This window comes from Nymphalis io, chromosome 23, assembly GCF_905147045.1.
Source record: "Nymphalis io chromosome 23, ilAglIoxx1.1, whole genome shotgun sequence".
In the NCBI taxonomy this organism is placed as follows: domain Eukaryota; kingdom Metazoa; phylum Arthropoda; class Insecta; order Lepidoptera; family Nymphalidae; genus Nymphalis; species Nymphalis io.
In genome coordinates, this window is record NC_065910.1 from 9,511,502 (window position 1) to 9,536,768 (window position 25,267).

At 33.4% G+C, this 25,267-nt stretch overlaps 1 protein-coding gene across 1 annotated transcript in view; it reads left to right on the forward strand.

The window, feature by feature from the left end:
* LOC126777490 (S phase cyclin A-associated protein in the endoplasmic reticulum) overlaps positions 1-9,854 on the forward strand; it is a 74,760-nt gene extending 64,906 nt beyond the window's left edge. The window contains exons 19-22 of the mRNA XM_050500498.1: positions 2,270-2,378; positions 2,948-3,048; positions 6,365-6,526; positions 6,805-9,854. Coding sequence (XP_050356455.1) covers positions 2,270-2,378; positions 2,948-3,048; positions 6,365-6,526; positions 6,805-6,903 — 471 coding nt within the window. The 3' untranslated portion in view covers positions 6,904-9,854. The remainder of the gene's footprint in view (positions 1-2,269; positions 2,379-2,947; positions 3,049-6,364; positions 6,527-6,804) is intronic.
* Positions 9,855-25,267: the final 15,413 nt, after the last annotated feature.

Consider the following 25,267-nt stretch of genomic DNA (forward strand, 5'->3'; position numbering starts at 1 on the left):
TAACGTCTTCACGTAACGTTTCCAGGGTTGCTGGCGCGTTGACATTGTAAGGAATGGTTAATGTTTCTTACAGTGCCGATGTCAATGGGCGGTGGTTCCACTCACCTTCTGGTGGACCATTTGCCAGTCCGTTAGTAAACATGAAATAAAAAATAATAATAAAATCCTTTTAGAATAACTTTGTCGTTAATTTCTGAATCGCCGTTATAATTAGTATTAAGTTGTTTGTTTGATTGATTGCGAATTTTCTTGTTTATTTTAAATGCTTCGGATAATGGAAGGCAAAGGACTCGTCAAAGGATAATAATTTTTGTTATTATATTTTATAAAAAAATGCCTCGTTGTTCTTGCGGCTTGTTGATAAGGTTGTACATAACGAGCTCTTAATATCTGTTGGGTTTATCTGTCAATACATTCTACAATACTTATTATCTTCTAATCTGAATCTTAACGGATGATCGTGTGTTCAAATCCGGGCAAGTAGTTTTCATGTGCTTAATTTGTATTCATAATTAAACTCTTGCTTGATGGTGAAGGAAAACGTCGAAAGGAAACCTGCATATGTCTAATTTCACTGAAATTCTGCCATATGTATATTCCGAAACCCGTTTGGGTTCAATGTTTGAGCTTAGAAACTGGACAAGCACTGCTGAATATTCTCATGTGCTTAATTTGTATTTATAATTCAACACATGTATATATGATATCCATTAATAATGTCGATCTATTTTATTACATAAAGATGATAAATAAATTAAAACATATATTTCCGTAAGATCCTGTGAATGTCCCACTGCTGGGCTAAGGGCCCCCTCTCCCTTTTTTGAGGAGAAGGTTTTAAAACATATATTTAATTTATAATAAAACACGGTTATAATCATATTTCTGTACATACTTACGAAAAATGTTGCTCGGAGCGAAATAACGAATTTACCTTTCACTCATAACTTCAAAGTAAACTCAGAATGTAAATACTTACCGTCTACAGATAATAATAAAAATCAAACAATCCAACTCTCCCGGGGTACGGGATCCAACTTTGATGTCTGTATACCGGCCCCATAATGGCATGAATAATTGGCGACCCATGGGACCTCTCCGTTTGTTTAGTTGTCTACGGTGGGCTGTAATAGATAATAAACAAGATTATAAGTTTATTAGCTGTGGTCACAGATGTGGTACACTCTTTTTGTAATGGTTTTTGTGCAGGGTAAGTTTTATGATTGATCGTTGTGCAATTGCTGTATTTTTTTTTTAATAATCCATCCGCCCTTTTTAATAGGTTTCTCGTTTCGTTGGTATTCTTAATTTGAAGTTTATTTAATGTTTCACTGATTTAATTGATTTGTAATATACATAATTGGTTAATCATTCATAATTAGTTAAACATTTTTTTTCAATAATTTACAAGATTTATCCGGCTCGAAGGACTAATTATCAAATTCTATTACGAGTTTAAACTAAAAGTTCATTATAGGTATTTGTTAATGTTCTCAAAATATAAGATTTTACATCGTACAATCGTCATATAAACTCCTATAATATGAATGTAATATGTGTTAACAAATGTATCTATTTAATAAATATAATAAGAGTCGAAAGTGAAGAAGCTAATAAATCAATCCCCTGTATAAAAATCTCGCATGCTCACGTCTCATGAAAGCGAGAGGTTGAAACAATGGCATCGCGTGACCCGCAGCCGTGTGCTCGGAATACGAGAAGAGATTTTGTCCATCTATGCTTGAGTGAGAAAACTTGGTTTCACGGTGGAATGGGGAGGAAAGTTGAAACGTTCGTGGCGATATGACATTAACTGGATTTTAAGTCCAAAAACACGGTTCGCATTTGAAATTAAATAATTTGAGATAAAGTGAATTCAGTATTTACTTATTTAGCATTTGTTTTGGTTTGAATTATAGTATCGAAAACAAAACTTATAACTACTTGGCCGTGTTACTTAAAGAAAACAGCGTACTGATTCCTTAAAGGCCGGCAACGCCATCGATGGCGGTGGTAGTCACTTTCCATCAGGTGAGCCTCCTGCTGGGTTGTCCCCCTCTTACATCAAAAAGTAGGAAGTTAATCCTAGCTTCTGCATTATACCTCGACAATTCTACTATCCGTAAACAAAACGAATCGTTTCTTGACAAACAGTTTGAGTAATCGGACATTAGTCAAATGTTTATGTGCTGCTGTTATTTGTACTTATGTTATACTTAAAAGACTTAGAATATTACTTGAATAGTGTATGGTATTGTTAATTTATCAGGAAGCATTCGGTGAAGGCGGATGGCCTTTGGAGTTCCGTGCGGCAGTTGCAAGGTTGCTCTCTCAACACGCACCGAATGAAAAAGAGGCACCGCGGACTACAGCATTACGTGAGCATATCTGATACTATTTAATCTTTATGCATAGAACTGTATATAATCTTTATAAGAGTGTTCGAGAATCGTAATATAGTGGTAGACGAAGCCCATTTCGTTATCGATAGAACAAAATGTCGTATGTTAAAATTGTTTTACAGGTGAGGATACAAACTAATTACTTCATTATATTTCATTACTATAAAATTTTCATTTTTCTTTTTGACATACGACGTTTTGGTATGAGAGTATCGCTTTATCACACTGGATATATATTGACTATGGTGATCATTTTTTTTGGGAAATTACCTAATTCATAATTAACTTAAGTTAGAAAAGATCAGCAGTAATGTTTAATCTTCTTGGTACCATCAATAGCGATGACTTAAATGTGACCGGAACAGAGATTGTTTCAAGTATCCAAGTACCATGTTTTAGAGCTTTCAAGTAAATTGTTTTTGAAACAAAAATGATCATAAAATTTAATAACATTTATTGTCATACCATTTCTAGAAAATAATATTACAAAGGACCGGATTACGTTAAGATCAGTGTTCAATTTCGTAAATCAGATTTATTTTCAGATCTGAGCAACCAACGCCTTGATCAGACTTTGTCCGAGACGATGGTCCTGGACCTCATAGTTCTAGTCGGCTTCGTGGTGGTCAACAATCCTCAATTGCAGGTTTGTGCAATGTTTAAAAAAATGACTGAGAATGATTTTTTATTCATTTTTTCATTTGAAATATTGATCAAAGTTAGATCAACAAATTGTTGTTTAATCTGAATTGTCATTGGTCGACGGCAGTTAATGACGGAATAGGCACCAATGAGCGTTCGGTATTTATTCAGATTAGTAAGACTGACTGGAATTAGCACTGACTTAATTAAATATTAAAATATCCTATATTATTTACGTAAAGTTAATTAACTACGAAATAATTAAGTACATGTATATATATATATGTACTTTTAAATTTATAAAAAATTGAACCGATAAATAATCCTGTTGCCGTTTTAATTATAAAATATGCGCACGTGATACGACAGGTGTAGCCCGCATGAGAACTAAACGGTCGCATGGAATACGATGGCGATTATTGAACTGTGTTCCACGCGAATGAATGACCAAGAATTTTTTATAGAAAAACTGTTAAGTCTTGTATTAAAATAATACGATTGCTCGCCTTTGAGTTTAATATATATATATACCTAATTAATATTTTAAAAGGTTTAGGGGATTAGCTATTTTTTAGTGTTCCGCCCGAGAGTGAACAGTAGCTCAAATAAAATTAAACTATTAAGATGAAATCATTTTTATAGAAAGAAAACTTTTCTCAACTTTCCTTTTCGAAATTTTAATATATTGCTATTTACGTGAAAATCATTAGTTTTTGGTTGAGATTTTGTTAAACCGATTATTATTATAAGATTTAATGAAAACGTATTATTGTTTAAATAATAAAAAAATTAAAAACGATATCTGTGGTATTAGTTACCACTTGTGAAATAACATAAACGAGATATATAATAAGTATCTACTAGCTCAACGTGTTAGATTATCTTCATAACTTTTTTTAAGTGAATATCAATTTTATATATATATATATTTAGTCTATTGCTAGTCTAGTAGTATCTCATTTCGACGTTATTATTATTAATCTGTATTATTCTCTTCCGAAGTAATTCTAACTTGACCGTTTTGAAACAATACATAGAGAAGTTAATTATTAAATAGCTCAACGAAGTCGTTCCCACGGACACAGGTGTCTCTGAACGTGGAGTCGCTCAAGGAAGCAAATTGGGGCCGCTGTTGTTCCTCTTGCATTAGAGCCGGGAAGTGACCATCAAGATAAATAATTTATACGATACTTCTACTTTAATAATGAATTCGTAAGAACACATGCGTTTTATTTACGACGAGCCTGTACTGACGATATTTGTTTATATTTATGGAACGATTAAGTTTTGAATAATAAAATGTTCCTTAATTTTTTCTTCGCTTGTATTCTACTAGGAGGTTTACCTTGTACTACTTGTAGAAAAGTTGTTTCCTATTCAACCTACTATTCTTTTTATGTTTTATTTTATGGGCAAATTATACACACACGTATACATTTTATTTATTATTATTGTATTTTTAATTTCACGATTTCAAATTATAGCCTTATACTACTTATTTTCGAACTGTTTATAATGTCTGACGACAGATTATTTCGATTAATTAAAAATGATATGTAGGAATGAAATGTTTATTACGTTATAGAAAATTAAATACAGCAGAAATGGAGCGATTAACTTTAAAAGCAAAATGTTTATTTAAGAAATTTAAATAGCGTTAGATCATTTACATTTAGTTAAAATAATATTTTGAATGTCATTATAAATATCCATTATTACCGCGTCTACATGCACAGACTTACTTGGCGATATGGGTTTGTGCAAGCCTATCTGGGTATACCACACACTTATCAGATATTTCTACCGCTAAACAGCAATACATAGTAATGTCGTGTTTCGGTTTGACGTGTAAGCCAGTTAAAATATAAGCCCAAGGGACGTAACATCTTAGTTTCCAAGGGTGATGGTGCATTTGCGACTTAAGGAATAGTTAATATTTCTCACAGAGTCAGTGTGTATGGGCGTGTATAAAATGATGGAAAAAAAAAGAGAAGACGATAAATATTTAAGGAAAATGTGTTTTTTGCCTGCATCGAATTATCTCGAACGATTAATGTCTTTAAAATATTGTATTTACACGATTCGATATTATTATATGTTTCGGGCGTTTCACCTTTTCGTTCGACGTGGTGATGTACGTTAATAGGTGTTTTAATGGTCCGGTTATCGCGACTTTGAAATATGTTAGAGTAGCCTTAACTTTTATGGTTGCTAAAGGAAATGTAGACGGAATTTTTAGATAACCGCGGAATTTCTTTATGTTGAAGACTTTTTAGCGTAAATAATGTTGTAGTTTTTTCGAAAGTGCCTTTTATTGCTTTATTTCGTATCTTTCGTTTCAATTTGTAATTGATTTATATTTAAGTTGGTTCACAATAATATTATGAAAGACCGTTCACATCTGTCTCTAGCGGTGTTTATAGAGAATTTATATTTATTCTAAACTAGCTACCCGTCATGGCATTGTATTGTAAAAATTGCACATGTAAAAATTAGAGTTTTGAATCATGATACTTATTGAAGTCATATGTAAATAGACATATAAATAAATATTGTAGTGATATAAGTAACAATCTGAGCGATATATTCGCTTGTTCTACTGCTTTTTTCATATGTTTTTATTTAAATTCATAATTCCCTTTTTTAAATTGAATAAGTAATTGGGACGTGTATAAATATTATATTTAATGTCACTGTAAAACTTGTACGCTTTTTTAGAAATTGCGAAGGTTGAAATCCAGATATTACTACTAAGTTATAATCTTTACTGGTGGTAGGGCTTTGTGCGAGCTCGTCTGGGTAGGTACCACCCACTCATCAGATATTCTACCGCAAAACAGCAATACTTGATATTGTTGTGTTCCGGTTTGAAGGGCGAGTGAGCCAGTGTAATTACAGGCACAAGGGACATAAAATCTTAGTTCCCAAGGTTGGTGGCGCATTGGCTATAAGCGATGGTTGACATTTCTTACAATGCCAATGTCTAAGGGCGTTTGGTGACCACTTACCATCAGGTGGCCCATATGCTCGTCCACCTTCCTATTCTATAATAATTAACAAGAAAAACGTTAACAATTCATAAGAGTAACGTATTTTTTGGCACATTTTCTTCCTCATTCAGTTCTTAAGGAAACGTTATTAGTTGCGTTATAAGTCTGATGTTCAAATTGATTAATCTTTTGTAGTCAGAAATGATTCGTATTGAGTTGAGAAGTTAAAGCCAAATAGAAGTAATCGTGGATTCTAATTAAGTGTATAGATTCTAATATTATAAGAAAAACCTTTTCAGAGTTTAGCTAACTTTGTTCATTTTTATTTAGGAAACAATCTGTGAGGGCTGGAGTGTGATTAAAGCTCTGTGCACGCTGCCCGCCAATTGGCTTGTATCTCAAGCGAGAAGTCACGCACTGTTACCGACTTTAATTGCATTGGCCGAAAGACCGGCGTCCGCTGCTGCTATTGCCTCCGAAGTCAGCATGACCGTAAGTACATATTTTACAAACACGTTAATGTGGTGAAATATTCATTTGTATACTTAGTCTAAAATATATTTATAAAAATATATATACTACGCACTTATAAAGAAAGCTAAAATTTATATAATATTTATTTTTGATTTGGGTGCGAGTGACAATGTTTTTAGGATATAATCAATGATTTTATATCGTTTTGCAGACATTTTTGTTAGCCTAAATAGCAAACTAAATAGTTTTTTTATGTTAATTTCGTTGTTTTTCAATAAAATATTTACTCTTATCAGATGCTCGAAGAGTTCTATGAAAGCCCAGAGGCTCAGAAGATAAAACTCATCCAAGTGATTAAACAGGGAAGGACGAAGAAACCACCGGGAAAGAAGTAAATAGAAGAAACGAGAATTATTAAAAAATAAACAACCAAACCTATGGAAATGAAACTAAAACCGAATTTAAGATTAATTTCAATGATAACGATTCACCAAATACTAATGATGATACAAACGAACATAAATATTAAACGGTACTAATAGATACAGCTGATAGGATTTTCAATAATTTTAAACATTCATTATAATCAACGAAACAACTGACTCATTAACAATACGACCACTATATTGAAAACTTAAACTCTCAGATGAAACAAGTAGAATATGACACGGCACAAGGTATCGGCTGAAATTGCTACGGAACAAAAATTCGTGATATCTCTCGTTGATTACGATGTTGTATTCAAACTGCGTGTGTGGCAGTTGCGTCGATGATATTTTATCTCTTAAGCGATATCTCTCTTTCTTTCTTTTTTAAATTTCGAATTTCACCCATCCTCCCTTGTTCCCAATCCCAGAGCCTAATGTAATCATACTTTCAAGACCTCATATTCATTTCTTGATTGTATGATATGCTACTAAACCAGTTATTTTACCTGAACTCGTCTTAAATTGTCTAAGCCTTTTTATTTGTAAAGAGATAAAATATCATTAGGTGTTTTTTTTTTTCAATTCTTTTTAACAACTTTTTAACAAAGGTCTAAATTATTTAAATTATTAATATTATTATTATCATCATCTAATTTTACGAAATAAGTTGTGCTTTAAACAAATGCACTCCATCGGTTATTATTGTTTAATTTAGGGTACTTATTTATTGAAATATACTTATTTTCCATAAATTATATATATATATTTTTTTTCTAAAACTGTATTTTCTTTGTTTCAAAAACACAGCTTTATATATTTATTATATTCTTTTTTCGGTAAATATATATTACTGAAGATAGTAATTATGAAGATGTTTTATCAAAAGTAATAAGTTTATCAAATGAATTTTTTTTGGTATTCTTATTGATTTAAGTTCTTTATAAAGGTTTATAGTTTCAATCGTTGATGATGAACGATACTTGAGCACTAGTCGCTTCCGTGATCGTCTTCGTGACTATAAATTACTTCTTTATGTTACAGGTGATTTAGAGAAATGATATTATTTTTTTGTTGTTTCCATTCTTAGTTTATTTAATTCGTGTTAACCTTCGTTTAGGTTTTTATTTGAATTTGGATTTTGTAATTAATGCGATGCAGTAGTGGAAGTTTAGTTGGGAATTCTATGGCATATATAATGCCATGGAATGCCATGCCCTTAGGTATATTAATGGTTTGTGTTATCTTGCGTCGACATTTAAAATTATTTTTCATATTATCACTGTAATTACAAAAAATTTTCAGTAAAAATTTTGTTCTATTTGTAAATTATATTTTGAATTTGCTCCATATCAAAGTATTCGTTTTTAAATTACAAATTATAATTAAATTATTTATATATTTGAAAGAATATATATATAAAAAAAAAATTAAAAAAAAATTAATTGTCTATTATTATTACAATGTGAAATTAGTAGCTCGCTTTCGACATAAATTTATGCATAGTTAATAGTTGTTGTGATAGCATGATCTTACTATTGATGTTATGTGTTGTATCGAAAAAAAACTAAAAAAAAAAACATAAAAATATCAGACATATTTATCCAAAATCTAGATGGAAAAAAAAGTTTAGTCTACAAATAATCTTTGAAACATGTTGTATAATGTTACTTTTTAATGTAGCCGTCTTACGATTTTTGATGTCTCTATACATATTTTTCTATGGATGTAAGCAGATTGCAGAAAAAAAAAAAACGAAGGAACTCTGTAACCCAGTTTCCTCTTTATTTATTTCCAAGTAGTCATTCGGATCAACTGACTTTTATATCCGCACAAATATATATTTGTGAAACGAAATGTTAATATTTTTTATCCTCCATTTTAAATACGATATTAAACAATTATATTTTTTTATATAAAAGTATTATGTTTGCGATCCGTTGTGTTCCTTGATCAGTATTTGTTTTACGCTAAATATTACACTAAAATGGGTGCGTCGAACGCGATTGTGGAGGGTAGGTGCATTAGTTGGAACTGCTCGAGACACGTAAATACATCTTATGGTATAAAGATCAATGGTTGAGGATTTATTGCAACTTTCGTCTTGATATTCTGATTTATATATTAGTTACTTAAATTTATAAATTAAATATATATATATATATATATATATATGATAAATGATATAGAGGCCAGTGTAACTACAGGCGTAAGGTACATAACATCTTAGTTCACAAAGTTGGTTGCGCATAGACGATTTAAGGAATGGTTAATATTTCTTATTGTGCCAATATCAGCCTAATACCTAATACAATATAAAATATATACATCAAACTAAATTGATCGATTGAATATATAGTATGAAATAATTATAAATATTTAATTTACAATTACTCTAATATGCGTTGTGTTGGCAACGTGACAAACGTAAGATGTGTTTATGTCGGGTGTGCTAGAAGTGTGCCTTGCGGGACGCCGGCCCGTTGCGGCCTCTAACGATGGGTAATGAGAGGGAATTGTTAGGTATTAAATTTTAGGAACGCTGTGATAAAAAAGGAGAGATAGACATGAATAAGAAATTGACGAGAAATCTTTTTGGAATCGATTTGAAATTTTGATATGGACTGATGATGCACACATTCGAAAGCCTTTGTAAGTACCGAGATGGTGTAGATGGTGTTTACCGTTCGCGATTTAATTTTTGTTTGTGATAAGCTTTTAATTAAAACTGTGATTTACGTTTATTAGTTGTACGCTACTTATCGATGTATAGGAGATTTTTTTTTGTTAGCTATAGTGTCATGTTATAATGAATGTATTGGATCTGTGATTTCTTTCCTTTAGCGTTTAATAACTTTCGCGTGTAACTTTCATTGTCTATTTTTGTGTAAGCGATAAATAAACATTTGTGTAACAATAAATTCTTGTTTTATTTGTTAAAACCTGAATTATTTAAAATGTCTTCCGTGCTTTAGATTTGTTAGTCTAATCGATCATTGTATGATCGTTATATAGCATTAATACAAGGAAAAATACAAACTTATTTCTCACATTAGTCGACGGCATGAAGTCAGTAAGTCTTTTGGGGTAAGGGGTTTTACAACAACTCCAAAAATAGCCCAAAGTGACTGTTGATAAATTTAATACTCGAACAGAGACGTTTTTGTATCGAATATAATACTTTATTCAAGTGGGCTCCTTACGTGCACTTTTAAATCATCATTTCAAAAGAATAATGAAATTTAAAGCTATCATCGGCTTGGTATGTAGAATCTACCCAGTTTTGGCAAGAAACTCAATAGTTACTCTTTTTAGACAATCAAGTTACATACCTCTTGGAAATGAAACGGTCATCTACTTCCTATTTCTTTATTTTATTGGAGAAAATATGACATTTGACAAAAGATACCCGATGAGTTTCTTCCGCCAGTTCTAACTATTACCTTTTTGACAATCAATAAATTGATGTAATTCTTCAATAAAATACAATATTAAATAGAGATATTATAATTTGATAGTGACGGTAGAACAATCGATAGTTTACTAGTTGACTGCCTGACCCTGAACCTGAGGTCCTGGGTTCAAATCCTAGGTGAGCCAATAAAATGTTATAGGCTTTTTCTGTAGAAAATTTCTCAGCAGCAGCCCGGAGTCTGGAAGTTAGATTTGTGTACACTCCCGTACTTACTTCCCGTACTTCCGTACTTCGGAAAGCACGTAAAGTCGTTGGTTGGTTGGCCGTTGATCCTGCACCTGAACGTTTCCTGACGTTTCGGATTTGCCGTCCCATCGGATTATGAAAATAAAGGAATAGAGAGTGCACCAGTGGTTGCGCACACACTTGTATATTATGATATTTCTGTACAGCTGGTCAATCTCCCTTGAGATTTGCCACCATGGCCGAAATCGGTCTGAAGGACATCATCAGCTTAATAGTTAATTTCAAATAAATTTCCACCAAACAGCAATACTTGTATTACTGATGTTTTAGTTAGAGAGTGAGTTAGTGTAGACGGCCTGCAGTAGCAATATTTACAGGTGAAGGTGACTTTTAAATCGTCCATTAGTCTGTTTTGATTAATGAAATGTTCATTATATTTAGTATTTAATAAAAATAAAAAATAATCTAACTTTAGTATTTCATTACACACATTCAGAACGCGCAATCAAAACAATCGTAAAAAACGAGATGAAAGACGGCGTTAAATGTCGCAAAGTTGTTATTAAATAACATTTTATATAAACGAAAACGTATTCTGTTGTAGGTAACATGATTTTATATCGTTATCGTTTATTACAAGATTAGTTTGTTTTTTTAAATTACGAAAGCTTAATTTAAAAAAGCTTCCTAACTAATATGAACTATTTTTAAATCATAGTTTCGTCTGCGTGTGAAGGAAGAAGGAGCAGATTTTTTTTTATCTGCCGGGAAGGCAAATGGCTACACCGCCTGATGGTAAGCGGTAGTAGAATTCAAACACTACGACGGCCAGTACTGTCGGGAAGAATGTTCTGCACTAACCGCCCCCGTCTTGCCGGCCCGCAAGATGCCTCTTCACGCCAACCAAGGAAGGAAACCAGGTTATAGGAGCAGGGGAACACGTGAGCTGCTAAAGAATTTTTTGAAAGTGCGACAAAGAAAGGAGTTGGCAAATTTCTGTGTGATGGAATTGATGTCACAGTTAGGCGGTGATATCAAGAGCCAGCACGCGTAGGCTTGTGAAGGAAGGGGGAAGCAGGAATTAAAGAAAATAAATCATCAGAGCACTCGCCGTGATACAGTCGATAGAAAGTGCTCAGCGTTGCTTTCTCTCGACGCAATTGTAAAGGCTCGAGGGTGCTAGGCAGCCTATGTCCCTTTTCTGTACCCAAAAAAAATCATGATGAATGGTTGAGAAAATAAAAAATACTCTGATTCTGATCTTGAAATAATTAAAACTTGAAAGCGTTACGTGTAAATAAACTCACATTCGTATTTTTAATATTAGTTAGGATGAGGGATACAAAAAACTAGATATGGTACCTGACACAGCCCCCCCCCCTTTTTCGAAGCGGGTAAGCTGCAAATGGAAACTACATTACAAACAACTACATAACAAACTTTTATTTCACCTCTGTAGGTATTATTTATATTAACAATTATTATTTACCTAGTATATACCTATACACAGTACATAGTATATACAAGTGTGTATGATGATAAATAGCACTTAAACTGTTTTAGCGGTGACAACTTCCAGGAAGCCCATTTATAATTCCGTGAGATTTCCATTTAAATTGAAAATTAATCCGCCTGTTACATAGTACCTGAGTTGCAATGATACCTGCCACCATTAATGATATGTCGCCTTATTAGATCAAACACGGGTAATGTAAGATGAAAGACGAGACGCGAAGTCATTGGGTCACTGATACAATTTGAACGATGCTCCAAGCGAGCCCTGTATTACGTAGCTGAGTGGCGGTCCCGCTTTGATCAGACAAATTTACGCGCCGACGTTAAGTGCCGTTAGAAATATGGCGACGACACTCGTTATACAGCGTGCACAACCGTCTCGGGTTATTAATAGATGTAAATATTGCGATATTTAAATAAAAAAAGCTATTTATTTGATATTTATAAATAAATAATAAAACAATTTTATAATACCTATTGTAAGAATGAATCTTACAAAGATACTTAGTAGTACTGTAGTTAATTTTCGGGAATAAAAATATATATCTGTTATGAAAAATCGAAATAATGATTGAAGCCAGCTCAGTATTAAAACGTTACATGTAGTAACAATGCACTCATTTCACTCTCACGTGCACAAGATCTCAGCTCTAATTAGATTTAAAAAAATAACTTCGAAATCTTAGAACGAATAGCGACCACGCTGTATATCCACCACCTACGGAAGCAAGAGCTAAGTGCGAGCGGAACTTAATGCTCCACACTCGAAAATTGTATTTATACCTCCACTTAGTTTATAATTTATATGTCTGTCTGTCCCTACTTCATGTAAGAACGACAACCCATAAATTTTTTACTCCTCAAAAGAAAATTGGACACGTTGCATATTTTAGAGGGTTTTATTTTATTTGTAAAATATCACTGTTGCTCATATTAAAATTGTTGTAAAGCGCTCGCAAAGTTTCCAGTACACTTAGTGTATACAGATTACTTTCAGTATCTACAATTACTGGTGGTAGAGCTTTGTGCAAGCTCGTCTGCATAGGTACCACCCACACAGCAGATATTCTACCGCAAAACAGCAGTACTTGATATTGTTGTGTTCCTGTTTGAAGGGTGAGTGAGCCAGTGTAATTACAGCCACAAGGGACATAACATCTTAGTTCCCAAGGTTGATGGCGCGTTGGTGATGTAAGCGATGGTTAACATTTCTTACAATGCATTGGCATTCACAGACATTGGTATATGGGCGTTGGGGACCACTTAGCATGAGGTGGCCCATATGCTCGTCCGCCTTCCTATTCTATATAAAAAAAAAATCTTTACGCCAAAAGCGTTTCACACAAACGTTACATATATAATCAAATTCGATCTTGGAATTTGACTCTTATAATGCTCAATACAGTTCAGTTCCTCATTTCAAGCAGGACGAAATATCTAAGCGGTAAGGCCGCTTTATTGTACAAACGTTTTATTATGATATGTACGTCTGTATTTTATTATCATATCTTTTAATTACTGTGTATGTATATCTAATAGCTGTGAATGAGTACCGACCGCGCGCGTAACTAACCTAAATTCTATTAAAAATTATAACTATGTAATATTGCTATAATATTTAATACGTAATAAACGAGCTTGTACTATACAAATTATTACATTTTACTTGTAAAGGAGGTAGACATACGTAAATTGTTTAAAATTTATATATACCTATATTAAATTATAAAAGATGTAATTAAAATAATGTCTTCCTGATCGACTTCGGCCACGGCGGCTACTCTTAAGAGAGATTAGCCAACTGCGCAGGAGATATTACAGTGCACAAGTGTGTGCGCAAACACAAGTGCACTCTGTCTTTTCTCACTCTCAAAATCCGTTGGGACGGCAATATGACGATCAGAAAGAGTTCAGGCGCAGGACCAACGGCTTTACATGGTTTTCGAGGCACGGGAGTGTACACACTTCTAACTTCCAGACTCCGGGAAGCTAATGAGAATTTTCTGACAGAAAAACCCAATAACTTTTTATTGGCCCGACCTGGGAATTGAACTCAGGACCTCCGGGTCTGCGGCATTATATTAAGCCACTAGACTAACGAGGCAGTCAGTAATTAAAATAAAAACTGTTTGTTTCTTTTTGTCATAGATAAGAAAAAATAAAGTTATGCCCATCATATTTTCTGTTTCTTTTTCCACTTGATAACAAAATTGTTGTTTGTTTTTTCCACTTTTCCGAAACACAAAAATATATATTATCATGAACTCTTAATTTTTTTATTTTGGAGATATGTGTCTATCATATAACGTAATCGTGTTATGGTTTAAGTTTTGGTAGCGGTCGCTTGGAAAAAGCGTGGACCGCTAATTATGTCCGACTACAATGACAAAATATGTAAATCCTATTATCATTAAAATACAACATGTACACATAATAAACAGTACATGTCCGACATGAAACTATGCTATTCTAAATTAAAAGTTCGATATAATTAGGATTAGTGGTTTTTGCGCAAAACAAATAAGTTCGCTTTTTATAATATTAAAATATATTTAAAACTAGTTTTCGTGTTGGTGGAGGGGGTTGTTATAAAAAAGCCTTTATTCTTCTTCAGAGTTCAAGCATGCTTCATATCAAATTTTATCACAATCGGTTCAGTGGTTTAGCCGTGAACGCGTAACAAACAAGCAGAGCTAAGGTCAAGAATATATTGTAAATTATTTATGTTTGTTCTTAAATCACGACGAGTCAATATATGATTACACTATTCAATGTTTTCTTTTGTATTTCGTAACGACGAATGTGATTATAATAGTAACTAAAGCATAACATAAACATATATTAAATATAAAATATAATCACATTTAGTAAGGGCTAGGAAATTAAAGCAAAAAGCTTTCCATTTTAAAACATAATACGTATTCGGGCCCAACATTAATATCGCATAAATCGTGCTCCCGACAGCCATCGGAAGTGTTTTTCCATTCCATCGCGTCTATTTTACCATTTTTCTTTAAAATGTTTTGTCATATCCGCCATTGTTGGGAAACGATGTGTGCATAATACTTTAATGTCGGATTTTTAAAGGTTTCTACAGTTCATTCCTTTTTTTATTTTATTTTATCCTTTTTTTTTTCAATGGTTCATATATCCGAGTGAGACTTGTGCTCATAACATTCTGCCAATGTCACGTGCGACACGAATGAGAATGTTTGGTTGAAAGAAATTAAATATTTAAAATATTTCGTGAGTTGAAATTGAAATAAATGACGTTACTTAAGATTTCTTGATCTTTTTTCAAAGGATATAATTATTATTTGTATATGGAATTGTTATTGAAATGTAGGATCGAATATTACATATTTTTAGTTGTTACTTAATAGAATAAAATATTTACAGCTGCTTTCGTAATAAAGGGATTTATCTATCTTTGAGAAAATTGCATCCTGAATAATGCCTATCGGAATTAGGATCTGTTTTACATGCAAGATTTGTTCAAAAACTCAATAGCACTTCAAGTTTGAATAACTGACTTGCTTAGTATAGACGTGTCTATTTTTTATTGACGTTAATAAAATTTGTCGATAATTATGTCATTAAATAGGACAGAGGGTATTTTTTGGGTCAACATTAGTGTTCAGTTTGAGAAGTTTGATAAAAAGTATCGTGCTTACCTTAATCTTTACCAGGTTAATTTCTGAATATCCTACTACCCTTTTTGAATTGATTCGTAATGTAATATCATTATAAACATTTCATTTCATTTACACGTAGAAATACGAGATGGTCCAACCAGAACGCCTTTACAATTTGCCAAAAATGATAACATTCTAAAGCATATAATATAAGTTATAGTTATAAAGAGAAGTACAGACAAGCAATTGAAAGCGGTAATAAATCATTGTAGTTATTTTATTTCGCCTTCATCTCACGCATCCGACTCACATGACGGCGACCTTGTGCGTCACGCTTTATGCGAGACGAAACCATTAAATAATATAATATTCAGCTTAAGAATTAAAAACCGAAGTTCTTCAATTTATAAAAAAATATGTATAGTTTTATTTATTTATTTATGTTGTACAGCCCGTTATATACAGATAATGAATATATAATTATTTTTATTTATTTCTCTTCTATTATCTTATGTTCAGTAACGCGATATTTTTATTTATTGCTATAACCGATAGAAGGGGTGATATTTGACGTAGTAACATTTGAAACCGTGTGAAGCAGCTAGTCATTAGATATATAGATAAAAAATTGTTAGTAAAATAAGGTTTCAACTTAGCTGCTTTATAAAGCAATGTTTGTTTTTAAGAATAATGATCGTCAACGCACTGAAAATAAGGCGCTCTGTGGGTCCTTTAAACAGAAAGATTTTAATCATGAAAATATTTTATACAAAATTTTATCAGATTTTTATAATACATACCTAGATACTTATGCAACATCCGTGAATGGACGGGAATCGCGAGTGCTGCCGAACTCTTTCGCCTCGCGAAGAACAAGAAGGAGTATTTAAAGCTGACTGCCAACCTTCGCTAGTCGAGAGGAGGAGTGGCACTCGAAGAAGAAGACTTATAAGCCTGCTTGCTGTATATTAACCGTATTATTTATTTTTGTGCTTACAAGTAGTGATGTATGATATGACTATATATGGATGGTTGAGAAAATAATAAAATTAATAAACTTGTTGTAACTATCAATGTATGGTTAAAAATAAAATGTATGGCTTACTATACATTATGTTAACTTCTGTAAAGGCTATGCAGCACAGAATATCGATGCGGTAGTATAACAGCTATTCATATTTGTCGTCAGTCCTACCGGAGACGCTGACATTTATAATAAAATAAACTCAAAACATTGCGTCTCTCTCGCATCGGCCGTCCCCGGGTACGCGTCTAAAAGCTTTCAGGACGCATTGACGCGCGTGCATAATGAAGCGAGTTTTAGTTTATTTTTAGCGACATCGAAGATCATTCGCTCACGTTTATATTATAACATTACTTTGTTACGTTTGTCCATAGTTTTCAGATTTGTTGATAAAGGAAGCAAAAATAGTATACATAATAAGTGATCAGTGTTCTAGTTTCTTTTGCTTACAATGCGCCACCAACCTTTGGAACTAAGATGTTTGTTTCCAAGGTTGGTGGCGCATTGTCGATGTATGGAGTGTTTCATAATTATAATTGGTCTTACGCTATAGTTCTGGCCCATATAACTATAATAATTATAATATTTGAACGCAAGACAGATATATAAATAATATTTAAAAAAAATGTAAAAATATGTCTATAAGTATAGGTGCTATTAGGCACAGGTAGGCCAGTCTGTATACCTAACACAAAAAAATAAATATCGGAGTAAAGCCTTTTCAACGTACGACTTCTTCTTTCATTAAAATGTCGAATATAAATGAACGAGAAACATCTCAAATGTAACAGATATATTGCAAATTCATTTAGTCAAGTAAAGTAACACATGTTATCTTTTGTAAAAGATAAAAGATAGCGTCCCCCATGACGCAGCAATGATTTTATTACTGCATCATCTAATTACGGTAGTAGATTCGTATCCGTGACACATGGTGCGATTGAAGGGGAGATAATGAGCAAATTTTCCAGACCCTTGCAAGGTTGGCCCGGGTAAAGAATTATGGATCAGATTATGGTGGTTGGGTATTGGTTAATCAGAATTTGGTTTTTATTTAGACAATAGAAAGATTATATATAGTGGTAATGCTGACTTTGCCTATCGATGTTCGATAAATCGACCGTTAAATATATTTTTTTATTTTATACCTCTATTAAATTTATAAAATAGTATGTTGTTCAGTATAAGTAAGTTATAATATATGTACCGCAACTTGAAGTAAAACAAGCATTAAGAAAAGTTTAAAGCAATAGTTTTCAGTATAATACAAATTTAAATTTCGCTAGAACTGTAGTTTTCGTAAGAACAATCTCGAAATCAACCGCAGGACACGACTGTCAAACAGAATGTAATAGATATGCGACATTGACTATAATAATAACGACATTTAAAATATACACGCGGCAAAACGCTAACAAATACAAGAAACTATACATAAAAGATTTTTTATGGCAATAACACTCTAGAGACAATTGTATCAATATTGGTATTAAATTCAATTAATGATGTTTAAAGCATATTGATTCTGTTCTCATTGACATTCAACACGGCTGTCGCATAGTAATAATAATAATAATTATATCCTGGGACATTATTCAAACACGGCCATCTGACCCCAAATTAAGCTTGTACAGAGCTTGTACTATGGAAACCAGACAACTGATATACTATATATACTAATTTTTTTGTAAATACATACTTATATAGATAATTACACCCAGAATCAGGACAAACCGGTATGTTCATGCACACAAATGTCTGTCCTGGGTGGAAATCGAACCCACAACCTTCGGCGTGAAAGGCAAGTAACCAACCACGCCAACCGACCCGTCAAGTTACTAACGAGCTTAAATGTTATCAATAAAAATTGATATCTATTTGCTTTAGTTAAGCCATTTATCCGATTGTGATACTATGGTGAGTGGTTCTGTGTTAACTCATAAAGGTACCAGATACACAACAAAACATTTTTTTTCTTTGTACCTTTTTCCTTCAATATAAACGTTTTATTTAGTAACGTTAACCGTCCGAAGTCGGTTGAGTAGCTAGTATATAAATATACATAATATAAATGCCTCCTAACCTACCTTTCTGTCTCAATGCTGCAGATGAGAGGCTTATAGTACTGCAGATCCTGAGTAAGAACTCAGGCTTTGTTTTGTTGAGTTTCTCTGACGTGAATTTTGGTTTAAAGATATTTATTTCCCATAAAGAACAAATAATTTACAGTTCACTTAATGAGAAAACACAAGTCAATTCAATTAAATTTTTTATTATTAAAGAAATTTTTATATTTAAAAAAAAAAACTCGTAACAAAAATAGTTATTCTTAAAATTAAACAATGTAGTTCAACAACTAGTGACGAAAAATATGGTAAATCAATATGTACAAATATAAACAAATATACTAACAAGATAAATATATGTTTTTTTTTTATAGATGGTAAGTGGTCATCAACGCCCTTAGACATTGGCATTGTAAGAAATGTTAACCATCGCTTATATCACCAATGCGCCACCAACCTTGGGAACTAAGATGTTATGTCCCTTGTGCCTGTAATTACACTGGCTCACTCACCCTTCAAATCGGAACACAACAATACCAAGTACTGCTGTTTTGCGGTAGAATATCTGATGAGTGGGTGGTACCTACCCAGACGAGCTTGCACAAAGCTCTACCACCAGTAATTGTAGATAATGAAAGTAGACCCGATTCGAATCCGAACTCCCGATCTGCTACTATATGTCACTTGACCGACGAGGAAAATCCTTCACTAGGGGAAATTAGTTTTCAAAGTTTAAAATTCCAAATATATATATTATTATAAATTCTACATTACAATCATAATATAAATCAACACATCACCGTTTATAATATATGCAGTGGTCATCACGACCATGACGTCACGCGCCCTCCCGTAATTAACCAGATGGACTGTAAGGGGCGAGTTAACGATCACGAGTGAATTATTTTGTTGTTTGTTAATGTATATTCAGTTTGACCATAGTATCCTTGTTAATGTCACATCCTTACCGTTATAATAGATGCTGAACCGATTTTGATTCAATTCAGTGTGAAGATAGGTTGACGTTCTCAATGTGGAGTTTTAGTATATTGTGTTAAAAAAAACAGACTTCAACATGTTTTTTGTGTAAGAACAAAAAAGTTTTATTGGAACATTCATAAATATATATTTCTGGAACCTTCTCATTTTTTTAGTTGATTTATAAATACATATATGGGTATATATATATTTATCCAGGCTCCATCAATATCGGAGATATGTCCAGGCTGTCTGGGTTCCACACTGGGAGTCGTCTCAAGCAATTCAACATAACAAAACCGCATTAGCAATTGTTTTATTGTTAATAGTAATCTCTTGCCTCGTTTATCTCATCTATTTGCGTGTAAAATGTCAGTTATGTTTATGTATATAATGATAATTCGTTCTGATATTGTATATAAAGCATTTACCTACTCTCTAGTACTCTTGAATAGCGTGAAGGCAAACCATTCTGCTACAGTTAGGGCTTTCATGTTTTCCATATCTAATCTTATTATATCATTCATATTCACTGTGTTTTTTTTGCGACGTAAAACTTCACTTTCACGATATATTTTATTATGAACTTCTAACGCTACTTTTGCGAGAGTTCGAAGAACTACAAACTAGTTTATTCCGGTTTTTGTCAGTGTGTCTGTTACAGTACTACAAACGCATATCAGATTTATCTGTATCATAATACAGACGCCAGCCAATATATAGTATACTATGTATTGTAGTATGAGACGCAAATGTTTACTGCGCATCATCTGTTCAAACACTCTGTACAACTACTCCGTGTAACAAGATCGTCACTCGCAGCGAAAACAAACACCCTGTGTGTGAGACCCTCGTGTCACGTGACACAGGGCTCCGTTTTGATATTGTCATATACATATAAGAACTTTATCAATAGGTGCAGACATTGTTATTTCCTAAGATTTAATGTGAAATATTTATATACAAAGATTTTTATAAACTAAATCTATTTTGCTAAATATATATATAAAGGATAATTAAATACTTACTTTTTAATTTATGTTATATGTATTTCAGCGAACACCGTTTGCATTTGCAGTACGTGAAAATATAATCATTTAAAATAATCCTTGACACCCGTATGTCACAAGGAGAAGACACCTGGCGGTGACGTCACGCACCCCTGTGTCCAGTTATTATAAAAAGATTAACTTCTAAACGTTCGCGTGTTGACTGCGAGGTGTGGTAAGTCAACGACTTTCAAATTGTTATGATTCATCGTTTAATCATTTTACTATTTTTAATGACTTGTAAAAATAACGCCCATATGGAACCACGATATAGTTAGTAGCTAATTTTCCGGCTTCGCGCGGGTAGATAAGAAGAAAAATGCATTTTGGATATGATTTGTGTAAAATCCGTTCTTAGTGAGCGTCTACGTCGAGGAAAGATGACGAATTTCAAGTCAACCGGGCGGATAGTTTAGGAGATCTCGTGAAGAGTGGTATTTCGCTTATATATAGATCCTGAAGTTCTGGTTCTCAGAGTCTGGAAGTTGTTTCTACACTCCCGTGACACGAAAGGCATGTAAATACGTTAGTCCTAAGCTTGAACTCTATCCAGTCGTATCGGATTGAAAGGAATAGAGTGCGTCTGTGTTTGTGCACTCGCTTTAATTTCCCGCGCAGTTGGCTAGTCTCCCTTGAGAGTGCAGATTTCGGTGATAGAGGCCAACCGGTCAATAGGTCATCAACATATTCATTACCGGCCTTACTCATAAGCTTTGCTTAGCGGTTTTTTAGTTAAACACGTTCATCTCTTTCTGTCATCGTTAATTTGACATTTTAATGAAGAAAACAGAGTATTGTTTGGCCGATCACTCGCTAAACAACGCTTGTAAGATTACATGTATACTCTTACATGTAACTATTTTTTTATTATTCTTACTTAAATAATGATGACCTTAATTAACCTCAACCATATCATTCCAGGACGCGATCAGAATTATTTATACTTTAGCTATAATACATACATAAATAACAGTAAATGCCCACTATTGGCAAACTGTTTCACCTGTAATGGAGATGGTTTGAAGGTTATTCCTCCGTCTTTAGATGAATGAATGTTGAATTAATGTTCCCGGCTGATCGGTGATTTTGTCTCTTATATATTATATGAAATTGTAAGTTTAAAATATCTTTCAAGACCCGATTATGGTAAGACTGGCCGAACACCATCCAGATCGACTAAGATTCAGAATCCCACAAAGAAAACTAACACCTCTTCAAGGAAGTCAACTGGCTTACATTCTAAGTTAATGAAGAAGTCACCTGGACTGTAGGACGTCAAATTCAAACTTATATTTATGTTGCATATGAATACCATATCTCGATCGAATTAATCCTGAAATTTTTATATATATTTTTTTATATATTCCGGGAAAGCAAATGACTCCAGTCCACCTGATGGTAAGTGGTAGTGGAGTCCAAACGCGACGACGGCTACTACAGTCGAGAATGTTCTGCACTAGCCGCCCCCGCCTTACCAGCCCGCAAGATGCCTCTTCACGCCTCGTTTGAAGGAACCCAGGTTGTAAGAGGAGGGGAACACGTAATGCTGCCTCATTATAATAATATTAATACAAATTAAATATATGATACGTCAAAGGGCTGGAGAACACGTCTGTGTTCACAACAAATACAAAAAAAAAACTTCAAAGATCTAGATAGTAAGAACAACAATTAAATAATTCAATCCAAATATTCCCAAATCCCTAATCCCAGCTGAGTATGAAAATCCATCGGTCTAAAAATTTGATGCGTCCTCATGCCCCGTTAGGGCTCCGGTCCGGGCTCGGCGAGGGGAAGTAAAAGCATATTTATGTTAGTTTCTGATCGACGATGATGTCTCCCCTTGGTTTGAGAGGGTGGCGTCTTGTTACGGCGTTTCGGCTGAACATTTTAACGTGAACATACAAATATTATGTCGAATGTACAATAACATTTTTTGATAGTGTAAATATCAATAGTACCTCCGAGGTACTATTGATATTTACACTATCAATTTTTTTTATTGTATTGCTTTATTTATTATATTGCTTCCAGACTCCGAAATCTGGAAGCTGGTTTTATACTACCTCGGAAAGCACGTTAAGGCGTTGGTCGTGCGCCGGAACTCTTTCTCTAATTGCCATCGCATCTGATAATGATCTTGAATAAAGAATGCATGTGTGTTTACGCACACACTCGTGTACTATATATGTCCTGCACAGTTGGCTAGTCTCTCTTGAGATTGGCCGCCGTGGCCGAAATCAGTCAGGAGGACATCAACATCATCAACAATTAATAGTGAAGCAGTGTAATGCGGGCATTATGTGTATAAAAAGCCCTGACTCATGTTCTTATATGAACTTTGCTACTTTTTATTGCTTACTTGAGCAATAAAAAGTAGCAAAGTTCATAGAGTAAATAGTTCAAGTACTAGAACCAAATCGCAAATTCGCCGCAGCGAGCCCGCACGCTACGCACTTAGCTCTCAGTTTCTCCCGGGGACATTACGAGGTCCCATAGCTTAAGTATACATATATATATGTTTAAGAATGTTTAGTTACGGTTAGATGCGAAATATGTATTAAAACTCAACGATAATAATACCTTCAATTAAATATATATAAAGCATGTATTATATTAATTAAATATGGCTTAAAAAAAGTCTCTGCCTTAGCTAACTCTGACATGAGCGATCAGTAAGAACTCATTTCATTATTCACCCGTGAAATGTTGACATACGATATTGATATATACAGCATTTTGTAATAACTTACAAAATGTTCAAAATTATAAGTAATACGTTATTTATTTGCGTGTAACCTTGTAAGTCTAATATTTAGTACTTATAATTTTTGGTTGTTTTCTCTAAACAGTATAAAACAGTTTTTTTAAATTAGCCACTGGAGTTTCAAGCGGTTTTCACTTGTATTTTGATAATATCTCACGGAATGCTTCTACATTATTATGTTGTTTTTTTTTTTAGGATTTGTTATATAAGATGAATGAAACTTAGTATTGTAACATAGATGAACAAGAATTTCACTTAGTTATTGATGAAAAGAAAAAAACTACGACCGGTTTAAAAAAAAATTTCCGGACATGAGAAGAACCGACAAATGAACATCAGTTCTTTAGTCTACTAATTTAGAAAAAGGAACTAATGTTCGCAGTTACAATTTTAAAAATAATAAAAGTAAGAATCGGACACCATTTTTGTAATCATAAACAAGTAAAACAAATTATTCGTAAGTCCAATCTGTGATTAATTTGTTGATCTTACGATTACATACAATGTCTTAGCCTGAGGTCGCACCGGCCTTGTATTTATAAATTCTAATTAAAGGATATTAAATACTGTATAAGCATAATAAAGATAGCACCATTTAATTACAATAAAACGCAAACAAAGCGACAGTCACATATAAGCCTGTGGAAGGGTTAGGAGTAATCAACTAATTGCTGTATAATCCACGGACAGACAGCTCAACTGCTATTCCGTCCGTGTTTCAATGTTTATACCTAGCCAAGCGACCCGGCTCTGTGCGGTATTCAATGGATATTTTGAAAGCTTATATACGAATATTTATAATAAGCCCACCATTTAACATTTAACAATAAATAAATTAAAAGCTCATGTTAAAAAGCATAAAAGACATAATATTCATCGTATTATATAGACGATAAAAGAGCTGGCAGTTAGTATTAGTTGATTTTCATACATGATGCACCTTGAATAAAGTAAATTTTTATTTTAAACATAACGGCGTGTCCTTGGTTAATAAACTTATGGGCTTTTATTTTTAGAAAAGTATTTTTATTTAACAAATTCATTTTGGAAATGTCCTGTGATATATATACATTATCCCATACAAGAAAAGTTAAAGATCTTAATTCAATATGGAAGTATTATACTTGGTCATTGGCTGTCAAAAGTCTATCAGCGCACTGGTTCGTACAGTAATACCTCAGTTCTAAGAAGAATTAGATGGACCACGTGGAGATGTTTTATAAATCTCGTGGACGTTCTTATTACTCACCAATGAACATCACGTCCTACTGATTGTCAGCTATAGTGGCCAATACATGGAGTGCGCAAACACAGCGTAAGCCCATCTTTATTTGCTTTCCGAAGCACGTGTGTGTCGCAAATTCTAACTCCTGGCAGATATTTTTTTGGACACAATAACTGATTGAACCTTTTATTGGCCGAACTCGAGATTTTATTTCAGTACCTTGATATCTGTACACTTATAAGACCACCGTAACCGTAACAGCCTGTGAATGTCCCACTGCTGGGCTAAAGGCCTCCTCTCCTCTTTTTGAGGAGAAGGTTTGGAGCTTATTCCACCACGCTGCTCCAATGCGGGTTGGTGGAATACACATGTGGCAGAATTTCAGTGAAATTAGACACATGCAGGTTTCCTCAC